The sequence below is a fragment of the Tachypleus tridentatus genome, chromosome 10 (genome assembly GCF_004210375.1).
Source record: "Tachypleus tridentatus isolate NWPU-2018 chromosome 10, ASM421037v1, whole genome shotgun sequence".
Classification (NCBI taxonomy): Eukaryota; Metazoa; Arthropoda; class Merostomata; order Xiphosura; family Limulidae; genus Tachypleus; species Tachypleus tridentatus.
Genome location: NC_134834.1, coordinates 43,276,441 through 43,293,057, shown reverse-complemented (window position 1 = coordinate 43,293,057; position 16,617 = coordinate 43,276,441). Strand labels below are relative to the sequence as shown.

Genomic DNA, 16,617 nt, shown 5'->3' with positions numbered 1-16,617 from the left:
ACTTTTTATTCTCATTATTTTTCACCATTTGTTGTTTTAAAAATACGTGTATCAGAAATATGGACCGTATTTGTTATTGAGTACACAGCCTAAAGAGACAATGAAAGAAATATTTTGCAGTTTGTTTGTTTGTTTTTGAGTTTCTCTTAAAGCTACACGAGGGCTATCTGCGAGAGCCGTCCCTAATTTAGCAATATATCACAAGAGGGAAAACAGCTAGTCATCACCACTCATTGCCAACTCTTGGATGAACCTCATACTTTTTGTTATGTCTCGTCCAGTGTGGATTTTGGGTAATATTCCTGCGGAACAACACCTGTCACTCGATGGTTTCCATTGTATCTATATTATAAGACCTGAAAAATAAACGAAAAATAGATAAGTCACTCTCAAAGCCACTGTAAAGAGTGGAGATTGGTAACTTGAAAGACAAAAGACAGGATAGGTGAAACTTCCCTGAGGTATAAGTTATGGGACTTTAATGTCTTTGGAGCCAGACATATACCAACCTGCAAAATTTAGTACAGGGGACATTGAGGAAAACCGTGAGATGATGAACATTATAGGAAAAGAGATGAAAAATAAGTAGAATCATTATTCATACAAACAGGAACAAGCCAGGGCAGAGGTAAGTTACTACAGGAAAAGGATTGTTCTTTTGGTTTGAATTTTGCGTAAAGTTACACATGGGATGTCCGCACTAGCTTTCCCCAATTTACCAGTGTAAGACTAGAGGGAAAGCAGCTAGTCATCATCACCCTCTGCCAACGTTTGGGCTACTCTTTACCAAAGAATACTGGAATTACCGTCACATTATATCCAAACCACCATGGCTGAAAGGGTAAGCACGCTTGGTGTGATAGGGATTCGATCCCGTGACCCTCAATTTGCGAGTGAAGAGCACTAACCACATAGTCATGCCGGACTTAACTTTTGAGAGACACGTGAATTATACTTTTTTGTTGAACTCAATGTTTAAAGAAACTACGATTCTTGTTTAAAATAAGTTTCCACGTGTTCAGTTTCATTACGTAATAATTTACCATCCATTTCAGTCTGAACTTCAAACCACCACAATAAATAGAAGGAGGAAAGCGAAAAAAATAGACATAACGTCTATTCCAAAGTGCTTATTTTTAAAATACCATTACACTTCACCGGATATTTTATCATTGCTTGATTGGAAATGACTAGTTGTATTGACAAAATATACAGAAATACACGCACATACACACACATATATACATATATAAACATGCATATATATAAATATATAAACAAAGATATACATATATAAATATATAAACAAAGATATATATATAAATATATAAACAAAGATATACATATATAAATATATAAACATACATATCGTTATATTACTACGAAACACCACACTAATCAGTTGAAATTTACCATCAAGGCACAATAAATACCGTTTAAATAAATTGAATAGAAATATACGTTTTAGCACAGTTTTAACTAATATAATTATTTTACTTAGCATAAACGTTGTTTTAAAACTCTTATTGACCAAAATGAAAAATTTCTATATAAGACAGCAGTGATTAAGTGAGCAATATTCTGAACTTTTCTGTAAGTCAAACATGTTTATCACACAAAATAATAGAATTAAATTACGTCACACATTAACTTAAGTAACAGAATTGAGAAACTCACATATTTTTGTGCTAACTGTAATTTCCTTTCATAATTAGTAATCATTACCTCACAAACAGAACGTTATTATCACTTCTATGTTTTCTATGGTTCACGTTGAAAAACTAACCTACTGTTTAACATAGATCTTTTCATGTGAGTTTCCTCTGTAGAAATGCAATAATAATAAAGTTCTCTTTACGCAGTTCTTTAATTTCAATATTTCAAAAGAGAGATGTAAATTTTAAATAAATGTTATCCCTTGCTTGAAAGTTGAAGATTTTGCTTGACCATTTAGCTGGAGTTTTCCTTCTGTGATTACAGGATTTCGAGGCTCTGCAGCTGAAAATTATTTGAATATATATTCATGGCTCTCAGTTCCAAGAAGAAGAAACTATCTGTTCTGAAGTTATGAAACTATATCTGACTTCCGGTTGAGTTAAATAAATTAATTTGGTCAAAATATGAGCATTATTCACATAATTATATCCATAAACGTACAATATTAACAATTACGAACTTTCGACAGAGTCTTGAGAAACAAATTATTAATTTCAAAATAGTTATATATTTGAGGTGTTTAAAATTGTATATATCAGTAACTTTTTGTATATTTATGTAGCTGTTTGAGATATCAGATTTTAAACAGTTCCTCAGGAAAGCCTGTGCTTCTTTAATCACCAACATATAAACAACAAATGAACAAATTCTGCGGCCACATTTTTCACTCCTGTATCTAATTTCAGATAGATTTTTACTAAGTGCAAATATATTCATGTAGTACATTTTTAAGCATTTGACTTTATGATATTAAATCGCAAACTTTCTTTATAACTGGTGTGTGATTTCAATAAAATAAATATTTAAGCTCAAGCTACTATATTATTACGAAAAAACGATACGAAATGGTATATCACTAGAAACATCACCTCTCTTTCTCACCAATCGTTGGTAGATTGGGTACTGATTATATCATTAACATATCTTTTTAGCAGTGATTAACCTTTACAGAGTTAGTCAGAAGAACACTTACATGATATATTTGTATACTTGAGGGTATCTGTTTTTCAATCCACATGGAACAAACCATCTTTGAATGACATGTTCTTACACGCGAATTTTACATCAGTTAATACACAACAGTATGTTTGTTAGTTGGTTTGTTTGAAATTAAGCACAAAGCTACACAATGGGCTATCTGTGCTCTACCCACCACGGATATCGAAACCCAGTTTCTCTGACATACTGCTGTGCTACCGCAACAGTTTTCGAATTTCGACAACTGTTCGTGTGTCAACTGGTTACAAAGCTTCTACTTCTCTGAACGATAGTTTAAAATTGATTCGAATAATAATGCTGTAAGTTAGAAAACAAAAATAAAGATAGTTACTTTCAGTCTTATTTTTTGAGTATCATCTGTAAATAGAGGTGAAAAGTAAATACTCCGGGGTAGAATTTGTTTTGGATCTAGTTTTCAGTGTAAAATAGAAAATATTAGCTCTGTACGTTACAAAAAACTGCGCTTACGTAGGCATTAAAAGTTACGAAATATGGAAATATATATTTAAAAAGTTCCTTGTGTTCATATACAACGAAACTATGTGGTAAGTAGTGATTGAGAAGTAAAGCTATACACAGAGCACCAAATTTCTTTTCTATAATACAGCACTGAATTAAGATCCGTATGGATCAGTATTTTGGATTCTGGAGGCGAGTTGAAATCGTCACATAAATTATAATGGGACTAGAAGTTTCCATTTGTGGTATTTCCTTGACCCATGTAATACTAATGAAGACGTATATATTTACGTACATATACACGCATTTTGTTCTCTATAAGTCCTTGGGAATTTGATATCCAAGTATCACAAACCAAATTATTGTTTACAGATGTCACTATCTGACAATCTCATAAGTTGAAATTCCCACATGTAGATATTTTGGAGTTCCAGGTTTACCCATATGAATACTCTGGAACCTCAAAGCAAATATGGTTTTAGGAACTCCAGAGCTAATATGGTTTTAAAATATTACCTATAATAAAAATGAAAATTAGCACAGTGTGCCTGTTACAGAATAAAATATTCTCTTGAAATGTAGTAATTAATTTTTCAAGAAACATTTTCATAGTGAAAACATATACACCAATTTACTGAAAAAAACAACAACAATTGTTTATCAGGTCATTAGTAGTAGTATTCTTAAGAACACACGAAATATCAAATATTATTCTAAGCTTAAACATGCGTTTCTACACACGAAGTTTTTACCGAACAAGACGTGTGATAGCATTTTTTGCCATTCAGAGAGATGTGTTTGATGTGGTGATTTAAAGAACTCGTTGTTGTCAAGGTGCCTTGACGTAAGAGACGACGTGAAGCTGTGCACTGCAGCAAGCGGACAAAAGCTTCCCTGAAATTGGAAGATATGGCATTGTAGAGGATCGGGTTGATGGCAGAGTTGAGATAAAGCATCACACGACAGAAGTAGAGAAGCACATAATAATTTTCCATTCCAAGAGACTGAACTTGCTCCGGCGATGCTGCGATGGACCATATCGTGAACGATCGAAAAGGCATTAAACAAACGAAAAAGCACGCCATTACTGCTGCTAGCATCACCACAACCTGTTTCCGAGCAAGAACTTGGGAATTTTCAGGAGTAGAAGTGAAAAGAATTCGATCCACAACTAACCGCTTGGAAATCATCCCATAAATTACAAGTAGAACTATCAGGGGAACCCAGAAAAAGACAACAGTTATGAGAACAAAGTAGGATTTTTTCCAGATTGTAATAGCTTGGGTCAGACAAATAGGAACAGTAGAGCCGTCCACGTATTCCGTATGAGTGTACTCCGCTATAACTAACATAGGGCTTGTTGTGAGGACTGATACTACCCAAACCAAAACAATGATGACCAGAGCTCTTATCTTGGTACACTTGTAGCTGGCCTTTAGTGGTTTACAGATGGCGTAGTAGCGTTCAAAGCTGATAGCCAAGATGGTTAGGATGGACCCATGAGCTACTGCTTGCTCCACAAATGGAACAGCTTTACCTAAAAATAGAAATACACTATTAGTGAAATATTTCGTAAATAATTTTAATGTCTTATTTAAAGCATGATAACATATATTATATGATTACAAATATTTCTAAAATTATATTTATTTTCGAAAACTATTTGTATTAGTTGTTTAGCATTGAGTGCTATCTCGTCTACGCCATTTTTATTCACAATCGTGTGTGTGTTTGTATTTTAGCACAAAGCTACATTTGGCTACTTGTTGTGTCTATCTACAGAAGTAGCTTAAACATACTTGAAAAATAGTTTAAGCTACATAATCCAAGACAGAATTGAGTTTAGTAAGCATCACTATGTTAGAGGAATTAAGAATTATAATTCAATGAAAAGAAATTCGGAAAGATAATATGCTAATTTATATCTATTTTTGTATGGGTGTGTGTCTGTTCAGAACAATCGGTGTCAATTACTACAGAACAATAAGAATAATTTGTGTTCATTGCTACAGAAAGGTTAGAGAAATTAATGATTATAATATTGAGAAAAAAAGTCGATAAAAGTATATCTCTCTCTTTAGATATATATATATATATGTTTATGCATATATTTTTAAAGAAATTACTAGAAAATAATTAGAGAAATCAATTAAGGGTAGAATTTAAGAGTAATTAAAAATAGAAACTTATAATGGTTTAACTACCTTGCATCATTAATTTTGTACTTTAGCTATTAGCAATACTTTCAGTCCTAAATGTAATAATACCTCCTCAAGTTCGGCCCGTAGAGCGATGTATCAAAACTTAGCTAAAATGTCAGTTTAATTTTATATAAACATTAATTTTAAATACAAAGTAATAAAACTTAAAAGTGGTTAACACTTATTACGTTCCATGGAATTAAAAATAAAGCCTTTCCAAAACTCCAACCCGAGGCTGTATCAAACATTAAATATAATACGAAGAAAACTCATATGTGTTTTTATATTTTTGTCCGAAGTTATCTAATGCTTCAAGGAATTCTCAATTTCATTTTCAGACTTAGTAAAATATTATTTTAAGAACTAACGAAAAAAGTATTTATTTTATTAAAGTAATTTAAAATGTTTAGTTTTTCATTTTCAATCATAACAAGTTTTGTTGATATTTCTCCAAAAGTGGTTAATGTATCTATTCCTTTTTGTTGAAAATAATTTTCAAGCATGTGACAGACTATCTGTTTTATTATCAAGAGAATGAAAAGCTACGTGGTATCTCGGAGATGCATTCATTTGATTTTTTTTCATAAAAATATGAACTGAACAGCTCAAAAATATTAAATACAAATCTGACGTAGCAATGATTGCATTAAACTGCCCCAATAGACGTATCTTGACATATAGTGCTAAAAATAATCTTTGGATACCCGTGGTGTGTATAAGCACAAATAGTTCATTATGTAGCTTTGCCCTTGACAACAAGCTAACAAATAATCATTAAACAGTTTAAGGGCAAATAATTTATATTAGTCTACTTCATATTAAAATGTTATAATCGTACTATCTTCCATAAAAGTTTTACCTTCTTTTAATTTAAAGAACTACTGTAATGCTCACAGATAAACGCAGATTCAACAGGAAAGCTGAAAAGGCTGCAATCCAGAAGATTGGAAAGGATTTGTATACAATGTGTGAAATAAATCGAACTCAACAAAAATGAATTAGCTTGGAAACAAATGTTTCTGTTACGTATTATAATTTATCTTGTACGAGTCTCCGATTTATTATATTACGTATGTTACGTATTACGATTTCAAATAAGCGGAAATATTAATTTTAATGTATAAGTTAATTAAATGCTAACATGTATCAAATTTACGATATTTGCCAACAAGATTGATAAACATAATTTTCTTTCTTAACACAAATATATTTTAGTATACAAACAACAATATAAATGATAAAAATGTATTATTTCAAATAGTTAATACAAATAACTATTTATATACAAAAATTTTACAAACTCATAAAACAATATTCAGTTTTCTATCTGCTCTGGAACTTAATATTTTATCAACGGTCTAGGTCCATGAGGTGCAACTTACTTTTATGCTGATACACAAATATACTTCACTTAACAGGAATGCTGACTAGTTATATTCTTGTTTAGCCTAACGCGGTTCACAAGCTTATTTTTTACAGAGAAAGATACATATTTATTGCCCTCGTAGAACTACTAACGTTCGAAGTTTATTCTCCAAAGTTGAACGATTCGTAATGTTCAAAATCTATAAACGTTCATGGTCATATTGTGTAGTTTTTCTATTAGCAAGCGTTAATCACAATTATAGGTTCCGAAGTTTGTAATATACTGACTGTAACTGACAAATAATATAATACTGTCTCTTGGCTAGCTTTTATACCAATTACGCGAGATTCTCGAACGTTCAACAATGTTCAAAGACACGCTAGTTTTCGTAAATCACATTTTGTACATTCTTGCTTTCGATAATCTTCTACAGTTTCAAAGAACAGGCGGGAATTGCGAAATATACGTCCAACAATATACGTCACATTCATCAAACTGAAGCAGACGAAGATATTAAATGTATAACGGTAAATTCATTACAGAATCAAAACCCAGCACTTTTATTTTATGTTTTAGAAATATGCAACGTGAAAAAACTCTATGGTGTAAAAACAACCATTTTTTTCAGTGTGTAATATAGCTATTAGAAAATGTCATTATATGAGGCAAGCTGGACCAACACCAAGCGGATTCAGTTTGTTTCACTGCACGAGAATTTAAATGAATATGACCGAGTAACATGATTTCTTAAAAATATGTTACAGATCTAAATTCTACTAGGACTTACTAAAACGCCATCTCATCAACTTATTAAGTAATGAAAAGCTTGATTTCTAATTCTTTTACATTCACTTATAATTAAAGTTTTAGACAACCTGTTCACTGAGTTATCCATCAAGAACACCAGATGTAAAAAACTGGCAAGTGCTGAGCTAAGTCTACAAGCGTATGTATATCCTAGAGTACGAGTTTAGGAAAGTTTAAAGTAGGTTGCATTACGGTCTTCTGGAACTTGTAACTGAGTATAGTAATCTGTACTAACATTAAACAAATATATATATATACAAATTGTATGTTTCAAAATGTTAATTTTGTCATATTTACCTAAGTTATCTTTAATTTTAAATTCAACAGTAAGCAAGTTTTTGAATTCAACTTAATCTGATACAAACATTATCTTAAGTCTAGGGTTGTAGAAATAAATAACTCTCTGTTTCCATATTTAAAATGACAATGGGAGTTCCCGAAAGACGCTAGGTAGTCCAAGAAGTTATCCCTCATCATTGGGAGCATATTATAGAATTACCTGGAGAAAGAATCACTTGGTTGGATGACAAAGTATTGGTATAACATATGGATTCACTTATTAACAGTAGATAAAGTTTGTACAAATTGTGAAATAAAAGTTTGTTATACATTTGTAGCTGATTACTGTAGAACATAAACTTTATATTAGAATGTTTCGACAAATTTTAATTTATTTAAAACAGAGGACTTTATCAAGCCACTAACAAGATATTAGAGGACAATGGACATGAGTGGAGACAACTCTAGCAAATAATATTCACGCGTGTAACAATTGCAGCCGTGTCTTCCATTATCCACCACCTTTATTGGAAAAGAGTTGGAAAAGAAACAGTGTTCTCTTTAATTAAATTTAATGAGCTGGACTTTTCCGCTACAGTTCATGCAACCTGCATTCATGTTGACAAATATAATAGATAATATTGTAAATATTCACCATACTAAGCAGAAATAATGGACGGCAGTAAAAATACATTTACTAAACTAGATGTCTACCGACTTTTAGTCATTGCTGTTCATTACTTTACGAGTAAGAAACTTCATTAACGTCGACGTAAGGATATAAACAAGTAGACGAAAGCTAATGGAAAAATGAGTCATCTACCTTTATCAAATTCTGTGTCATGTCCTTTCTTATGTTCTTATAGAAATATATTGACCAATCAGACCTGAAGACAAAACCTTTTACTTAAATGTAACACAACAGTTACATGTGCGTATGTCTCAGGTAATTTTCTGAATAAACATTTGCTAATGTTCACTATGAAATATTATCCGAGAGCTCAGAAATGGGGTTCTATTAATAATTACCAGACACATAAACGTTTAACTGTTTAGTTGCTATCTCTAATAGTCTCAGCTGTTCTATCCGTTGCAACCATGTAATTAATACAAAATACCATATTGAAGTTTTACAATAAAATGTTACTCGATATCTTGGAAAATAAATTACATAGCTTATTTTTCTCTTCATGTGTCATATCTTCTAAATATTGATATGTTTTACCATTTCTAACTACTAATCAGTTAAATCAATCTTACTGAGTTGGAAGTTAATGTTAGCATCATGATCAATGTCTTGAGTAGCTTTTTTTTTACATACAATTCATCTTCTTCAATATCATTGTGAACAGCTAGAGGAGTACCTGTAACGTCTTCCTTATGATTAAGAGTCATCAGTGACATAAATTTATAATTTATCAACATGTTAATTACCCTTTCACACATCACATAGCCATTGCTATTCATTTCTTCCTTATGCTTACAAATCATTGTTTGCTTATCTATTACTATTCAGCCTAATTGCCAGACAAAAAATGATGTGTAGAAATCCATGTCCACACTAAATCTTAAAGCTGCAAATAACTGACCATTGAAATGTGTTCTTTGATCTGCGTAAATTTCTCCTGGTGTTTTAATGTATATATATCCAATGTTCAGTTTGAACATTGAACTCATGTCTACTTGATGGCATAACTGAGAGAAGCTAGTATATAACTGTTATTTTTCTGATTTTCGAGAGATAACTAGAACTATTCAGGGCTATTCTCTGCAATAGATGTACTTAGAACTCTGTACAAGAGTTTTTCTTGGCATGACAACTTTTATTCTATTTCTTTTGAGTAGAAACATGGTATAAAATTTGTATAGCATTTTATTATTTTTATATGAATATATCAATACTTTAGAAAAACTACTTTCGGAAATTGACTGTTATGTCATCCCGTAATCTTTGAATGACAATAGTAAGAAGTTTAGCATATTACTTGAGACCACTAGTAGCATCACAGCTTGGAATTAATTTTTCCTGATTGATACAGTAACGCAGTATACGATCATGTTCTCATAACTGCTCATATAAGTGTCAGAGGTTTTATGTATTCATGTTGAATTTTCCACTTGACAAATGTATAGACAATAGTACTCAAGCTCCTAATTGTCATACATTAAATCTCTCCATTAACAAAATTAGTACAATTTGACTATAAAGTTCATCAGTACTTCTGATTCATGATCAGGATCTAACCAAAAATGGACACACGTTTAGTGTTAAGCTAGAAGATTCATTACCATTCTCATGATCTCGACAACGCAGTATAATAAAACTGTTCTTCTGGAGCATTGTTCTCCACCATTGTAATCACATTCACTTGGTTTTGAAAAATATATTAGTACTTTCAGTATTGCATGCATAATTCAAAGATTAAGTCCTCTGTACTCTGTTTAAGAAATAATACGACTGTAGTATTTTGTCAGATGATATCAACAATAAAATGTTGTTAATGTTTGGCTGGCGTAAAAAATTAATTACTTCATCCCTTCATAAACCTAAGACAGCACTGCTTTGATTCTATCACTGGCATCTGTAATCAAGATGTATAGACGATGTTTCATAAGGTATGTCAATATTAGAGCCTAAACTAAAGTAATATTAACGAATAAGGTACTTGGTCACAACTTTCATTTAATTAAAAATGTGAATTTCTTGTAATATTAAAACATAGTGGCACATCTGTCTTAAAAGTCAGCCACAAAACATTTATAATACAATGTAAAGCCTAGAAGCATGTGAAATTTGTTTTCAATCACAGTTTACTTTCTTTATTTTTGAAACACTTTATAAGGCTCTCAGTAACAAACTAAAATGTGTGGCCAAACATTAGAACAGGGGTGTATCATTCACATAGCTAAGACATGTCTCTCATTGGAGACCATGTAATGTAACCTCTGTCTATAGATTAAAAGTGTCCAATGCACTAAACGTTCTACATGCAAGTATCCAAACACCAGGCAACATTAATTGACCCATTTAGTATCTTTCAGCACATCCAAATGTGTTTTTGAATGCATCAATATAAATAAATCATCGTATGCAACAACACTGAGCTATCTAAAATGAACACCAAACGTGGATTCCCCTATTTTTCTCTTCGCAACCATTATTTGACACTATCAACTACTCTTTAATGATTATTTTATAACCTTTTTCAACACCCACTCTATCTCAGCATTTACCATACTTTTGGTGATCCAAGGAATCTTCTGTGTCAGATATGTTATTAGACTTGCTTAGTTTGGGTCAGTGTGATGTCATTACAAATAACAGTTATTTCGCCCACAAGGCTGTCTGCTGAAAAAGAAAAACATTACAGATTCCACCAGCAAATTAACCGGATCCTATCGCTTTCTTCTCTGAAGTTTAATGGCCATTTTCAGAGTAGTTACTCAGATACTTCAGCAAACATGTATTTACTCTTGAACGTAGTACAGCTGAAGAATCCATAGTTTTACAACTAGTTCCATCATAACAAACAATTGCAACACATTGTAATGAGTCTGTAGTACACCTCGAAACATTTGCAAAATGACTGCATCATTTTTATATGCTTACTGATTCTGTGTCATGCTTATTGAGAATTGAAAGTTTTTATCACAGCCAAGTTTGATAAGTTCGGTAGAAGGTGCATCCCCAAGAGAATAAATCTTAATCCAAGCTTATAAACAATGATTTTTGTCCTAGAAAAACAGCATTAGAGTTGAATATTAGATGCTTTTTACTTGTATTAATGAAAAGCGCTTAGAAAACTGCAAAGTGTCTTACTCTTGGAAAAACATAAACTTGTCATTACTCTCGTGATGACGAGAAACCTACTTGAAGTAAAAATGTATCTCAGGAAGATGATCTAAGGTCGAAACGTTGTTATCTGGTTTATTTTGGTAAAAGTGTTAATACCCATACCAGCTGTCTTGAGATGCATTGTCACTACCATTACAGGTGGTCAGGCATAACATTAGTTTCATTATATAAAAATTAGTCAGACCAGTAGGAGATAATGTTTACGTCTAACCCTCATTCTCTCTTTCTGTGTATAACCAAATCACAATTAAAGTATGTCTAAATTTCACTTATCCAGAATGTCATCAGTAGGAACCTCGCCAATGTTTATTCATTTAGAACCAGTGTACATGCAGAAGTGAGGCCTGTTAATATATTTCCATCTCAAAAATACAGTAATGTGCAAAAATGCTAGAACAAAAGAATATTTTATAGTTATTTTTATTTTGTGAGGTCAATTATTTCATGTAATTAAAGAATGTAAGTTTTAACACTATAGTAATGCTTACTGATGCCTGTTGACAAATGAATGAACCAGGGTGGGGATACTTGTCATTTTTTGGAATTCTCACATATTTGAACCATGTCATAAGGACTTTGATACTGATCAAATTTAGGGCTTGAAGTAACTATCATAGTACCCCATGCGGTGTCCTAACTATACAGAAAAGAAGCTAGCAAGGAGCTACTATATGTTACAAGTATATATTAGAAGAAATCAAATTAATATTGATATTACTCCCCAAATAAATCTTGACAAAAACAGTGTTTAACACTATATATTAAGTTTTGTTGTCACGCCACCACCTCATAAAGCAAAGAAAATTGTTAGTAGAGCAGAGAGTTTGAATAAAAGCTTTACGTGATGGTGGTTAGACTCTGGCGAATTGCTGCAGATTGTAAAGGCCTCCCAAACACTGTCAAGTACACTCGACATCATAAGCCTGAGACATAAATTTGAAAATAGGAAAGGAAGAGGCAGAACACCTAATTTAATAATACTGATGTTACGTATCTTCGTTTATACAGCCTTCGAGACAGAAAGAAGACTGCCACTGATCTCAAGCATGAGATAAACAACCATACACTAAATGATAGAAAAGTGTTAAGATCTACAGTATCAAGAAGGATCAACAAAAATGGAATTTTTGGTCGTGCAGCAGTTAAAATACCTTTACATGGAGCTTCAAATATTGTCAAGAGACTGAAATTTGCTAAAAAGTATAAAATTGGACTGTTGATGGTTATAAAAGGGTATTATAGATGGACGACTTCAAGATTCAAATATTTGGTTCAAAGTGTAAGTTGAACGTCCAGTGTAAGAAAGGTGAAAGATACTTACCTCAATATTTAGCACCTTCCATGAAGCATGGGAGAGGCATGAGATGATTTGGGTGTGTTATCTGCTGAGGCGGCACAAGATATTTCCAAAATAAATGGAATAATGGACCATCACAAATACTATCAGGTTCTGATCCATCATGGTATACGCAGTAGTTTGCATATTATTGGAAATGATTTTGCTATCAAAAAGATAACGACCACAAACCCTCATCTTACCTATGCAGAAATTATTTAGCTAAGAAATAAACTGTTGGGATCATTCAAGTTATGCAATGTCCTCTGCATAGCCCCAATCTCAAACCAATTGAGCAAATCTCGGATTTGATAGATCCAAACTTTCGTCCAAAGAAACTTTATGGGAGTGTGTCAGAGACATTTGGATTAAAATGGCAAAGGAAAATATGACTAGATATGTTGCAACATTGCCTGAAAGATTGGCTGTAGTTATTAAAGCAAAAGTGATACGCACAATTTTTGCTGAACTCAGTGCACTTCCACTGAGATTTTGTTGTACTAATAACATTTTGACGTTTCATCAATGATTTACCTTCCACTGTTTTTTGAAAGTTACCTTACATCTAATTTTTGTCGTTGTCTTAACACTTTTGCTCAGTGTTGTACATTCAAGAAAAGACTCAGCACTGAAGTAACGTTCTTAATATGACCATTACGTTGCCATATAAATCAATTCCATTAAATATGAAATACCCTAACTTTCATGTAGTCTTACTTTTAAGGTGCTGATGAACATTTCAACGAAAGATTTTCATATTAGAATATGCTATGTTTGAACAAGTAAAAAGTCATTTGGCTTCTCTACTCGAACTTGAGACCCTGTGAAACTTCTAAAAATTACATTAGCTCTTTCAAATTTCAGAAGCTGTATCAAAGGTTATCAGTTTCTTCTCAAAATACCTGGAGTCCATCTAGCAGTAGAGAACTTGACTATAACTGTCTTCTGATGGCTGATGACTTCATTAAACATTGGTAATCAAGGTGCTTGTTGTTCATCATTTAGGTGCTTTGCAGATATTGTCTCAAGACAGTTATGTTAGTGACCTGGTGTCACGACCATTCCCCCTTGCAAGCTAGGAATAAGCCCAGAATAGCAAATCAGATCAGCATCCTAGGTTGCATTTAATAACCATGGTCACGAAGCTGCATCAAGCATAAACATGGCTCCTTAGATCTGTGGCGAAATACCTACACCTATGTGATAACTTTCCATAGATTATATATTATTCTTTGGCTGCAATCTTAATTAAGTTTACGTTTCTTTGTCATTACTGTAAATCACTCATATTCATGGAATTAATATTTCCATTTTAAATGAAGTACAACCAGGAAGATTGACAAAAAGTAAGTTCAAAAAACAGTGAAGCTTGTCTTACTTAAATCCTACAAAATCTAATCCTTGGTCAATAAAACTGGATCCAATAGGTAAGTTATTAAGACTGCAAATGAGGAACTATAAAATATTTTGTATGCAGAATGTGTCAACGTTGGCCAACGCAAAATAAAACCAACAGGTGTTCACAAGTTAAAAACTGGAATGTGGAAAACGTGTATGATTACAAAGTGAAAAACACTTTTGTTTACTCTCGGTTGGTCGCTTAGTGATATAATGACTGATTTAACTTCCTCTTCACTCCAGGTTCTACACTTTGTGATATGGCGACAGAATAATCAACGCACATAAGAAAAAAATGGCATAAGGCAAGCTCATTGAACACAAAGTGATTTGTTACTACTTTAAAATACAAAACATAAGTGAATGTGAAGAAACCTGCATTAGTCTTACTGAGGTTTCCCACAATATATGTCGTTCTTACATGCCAGTTTATAGTAAAAGGAAACCTGAGTTCCTAGCTTCTTTATCTTAACATATAATCAACATGTCAGGCAATCCATTTAGGCACGATTCACGAATAGCCTCCAAACTTGTGTAAGGTCAAGGTTATACACTTTTTGTTTCATGTTGTATGTAACAAAAATGTTTAGTTAATGTTATTTGCATATGAATGTAATGCTAACCTAAATATTAAGAATATAACGAGCACAGAAGGCATTTCAGAGCTATATTGTGAAATAACAGGTATTCACCGAGATCAGTTGTGTTAGATACGCTTCATAGTATATATGCACCCTATTCAATGAGCTTATAGTGCCTAAAATGAGATTTTCAATACCTGGGTTGGGCAGAGCAAGTAAAGCTCACTGTGTAACTTTGTGCTTTACAATAAATAGTATATTTAGTATTTCGTTTTTATTTTTGCTGCATTTAATTTTAATATACTTTAATTTAATTAAAGTACCAGTAGTTTTATTAGTTATTGTACAATTGTATTATTCAGTTAATACGAGAATTCTTATTATTTACAAGTGTAATAAAAAACTTAAAGTGTTTAAAGACGAGTAGGTCCTAACCAAGTTAGTAATATAGAAGGTTTTAACCAAGTTAGGTATAGTAATATAGAAGGTTTTAACCAAGTTAAGTATAGTAATATAGAAGGTTTTAACCAAGTTAGGTATAGAAGGTTTTAACAGAAACGACTAGAACGAGAAAGTAAAAAATACAATACAGAGTTACTTAAAATAAAAATAATATCCATACTTTGGAAAGTCACTATAATTATATTAGTCTCAGCCAAAACAGGGATACAATTTTTTTTAAATCTCAAGTAAATCAGTTTTGTAATTTTGGCTCTCTTGTTTCATATACTTTTTTTAGTGTTAAATCTCTACATTACTATACATAGTTAGCTAGAATAAGTGTATATCAATGGCCCTTTGTCTTTATAAAATTTTAAAAAAGTTTATTATACTGATTTATTTTCTTTCTATTAGCTTTATTTTTTGTGCGTCAGCAATGTCAAACATAGTATGTCTCTATACCCGATTCGATTTTATTACTTACCAAAATCTCTATCAACCTACCTCAAATATAATTATCTGCCTAGAATAAAGCAACATCTGTTATACATGTACTACTGTCATTTTCGGTAAAAAAAAGAAATCATTGGGATTCCAGACATAATATTTCCATTGAAGTGTTAAAGGGATAAGTTTTTTTTCAGTACGATTATCTGGAAAGGTCACAAATTTTGATAAAAAATCGTTGAAATAGTGAAATTTTTATTCACTGCACAAACACATGTATAATGATTAAGGCGGTTTCGTAACTACAAGTTTTAGTTTCGCTCAGCCAATGCTGTAAAATATTCACACATTTTAAAGATGGTTTTAAATGGGCAATGTTTATGCCTGCCATTTTTTCGTTACGATCCCTAATTAAGTACTAACGTACTTAATGGCTGTTTTTATCTTCATAAACCTTAGTTTCCTGTTGTGTTACCTATATTCCTGTTACCCGACCTTGCATGGCTAAATGTGTCGTAGTAATTTATTTCAGACGTTAAACTACTCTAAAGTCACACAGTAGGAGCTGTTTAATGGGCTTTTCTTCCATTGTTAGTGTGGATTATATTATATTTTTCATATACTGATGTTTTATAGGAACATTAGGTTTACAATAATGCATGTAGCAAACCACTAGTGTTGTTATCTGTAACTAAGTTACACTTTATTTTCTCCTTGAAATTACTTTCACT

The 16,617-nt window shown here is 32.1% G+C and overlaps 1 protein-coding gene across 1 annotated transcript in view; it reads right to left on the bottom strand.

Annotated features, from left to right (window-relative positions):
• Positions 1-3,893: 3,893 nt before the first annotated feature.
• LOC143228344 (growth hormone secretagogue receptor type 1-like) overlaps positions 3,894-16,617 on the bottom strand; it is a 36,903-nt gene continuing 24,179 nt past the window's right edge. The window contains exon 2 of the mRNA XM_076459613.1: positions 3,894-4,711. Coding sequence (XP_076315728.1) covers positions 3,894-4,711 — 818 coding nt within the window. The remainder of the gene's footprint in view (positions 4,712-16,617) is intronic.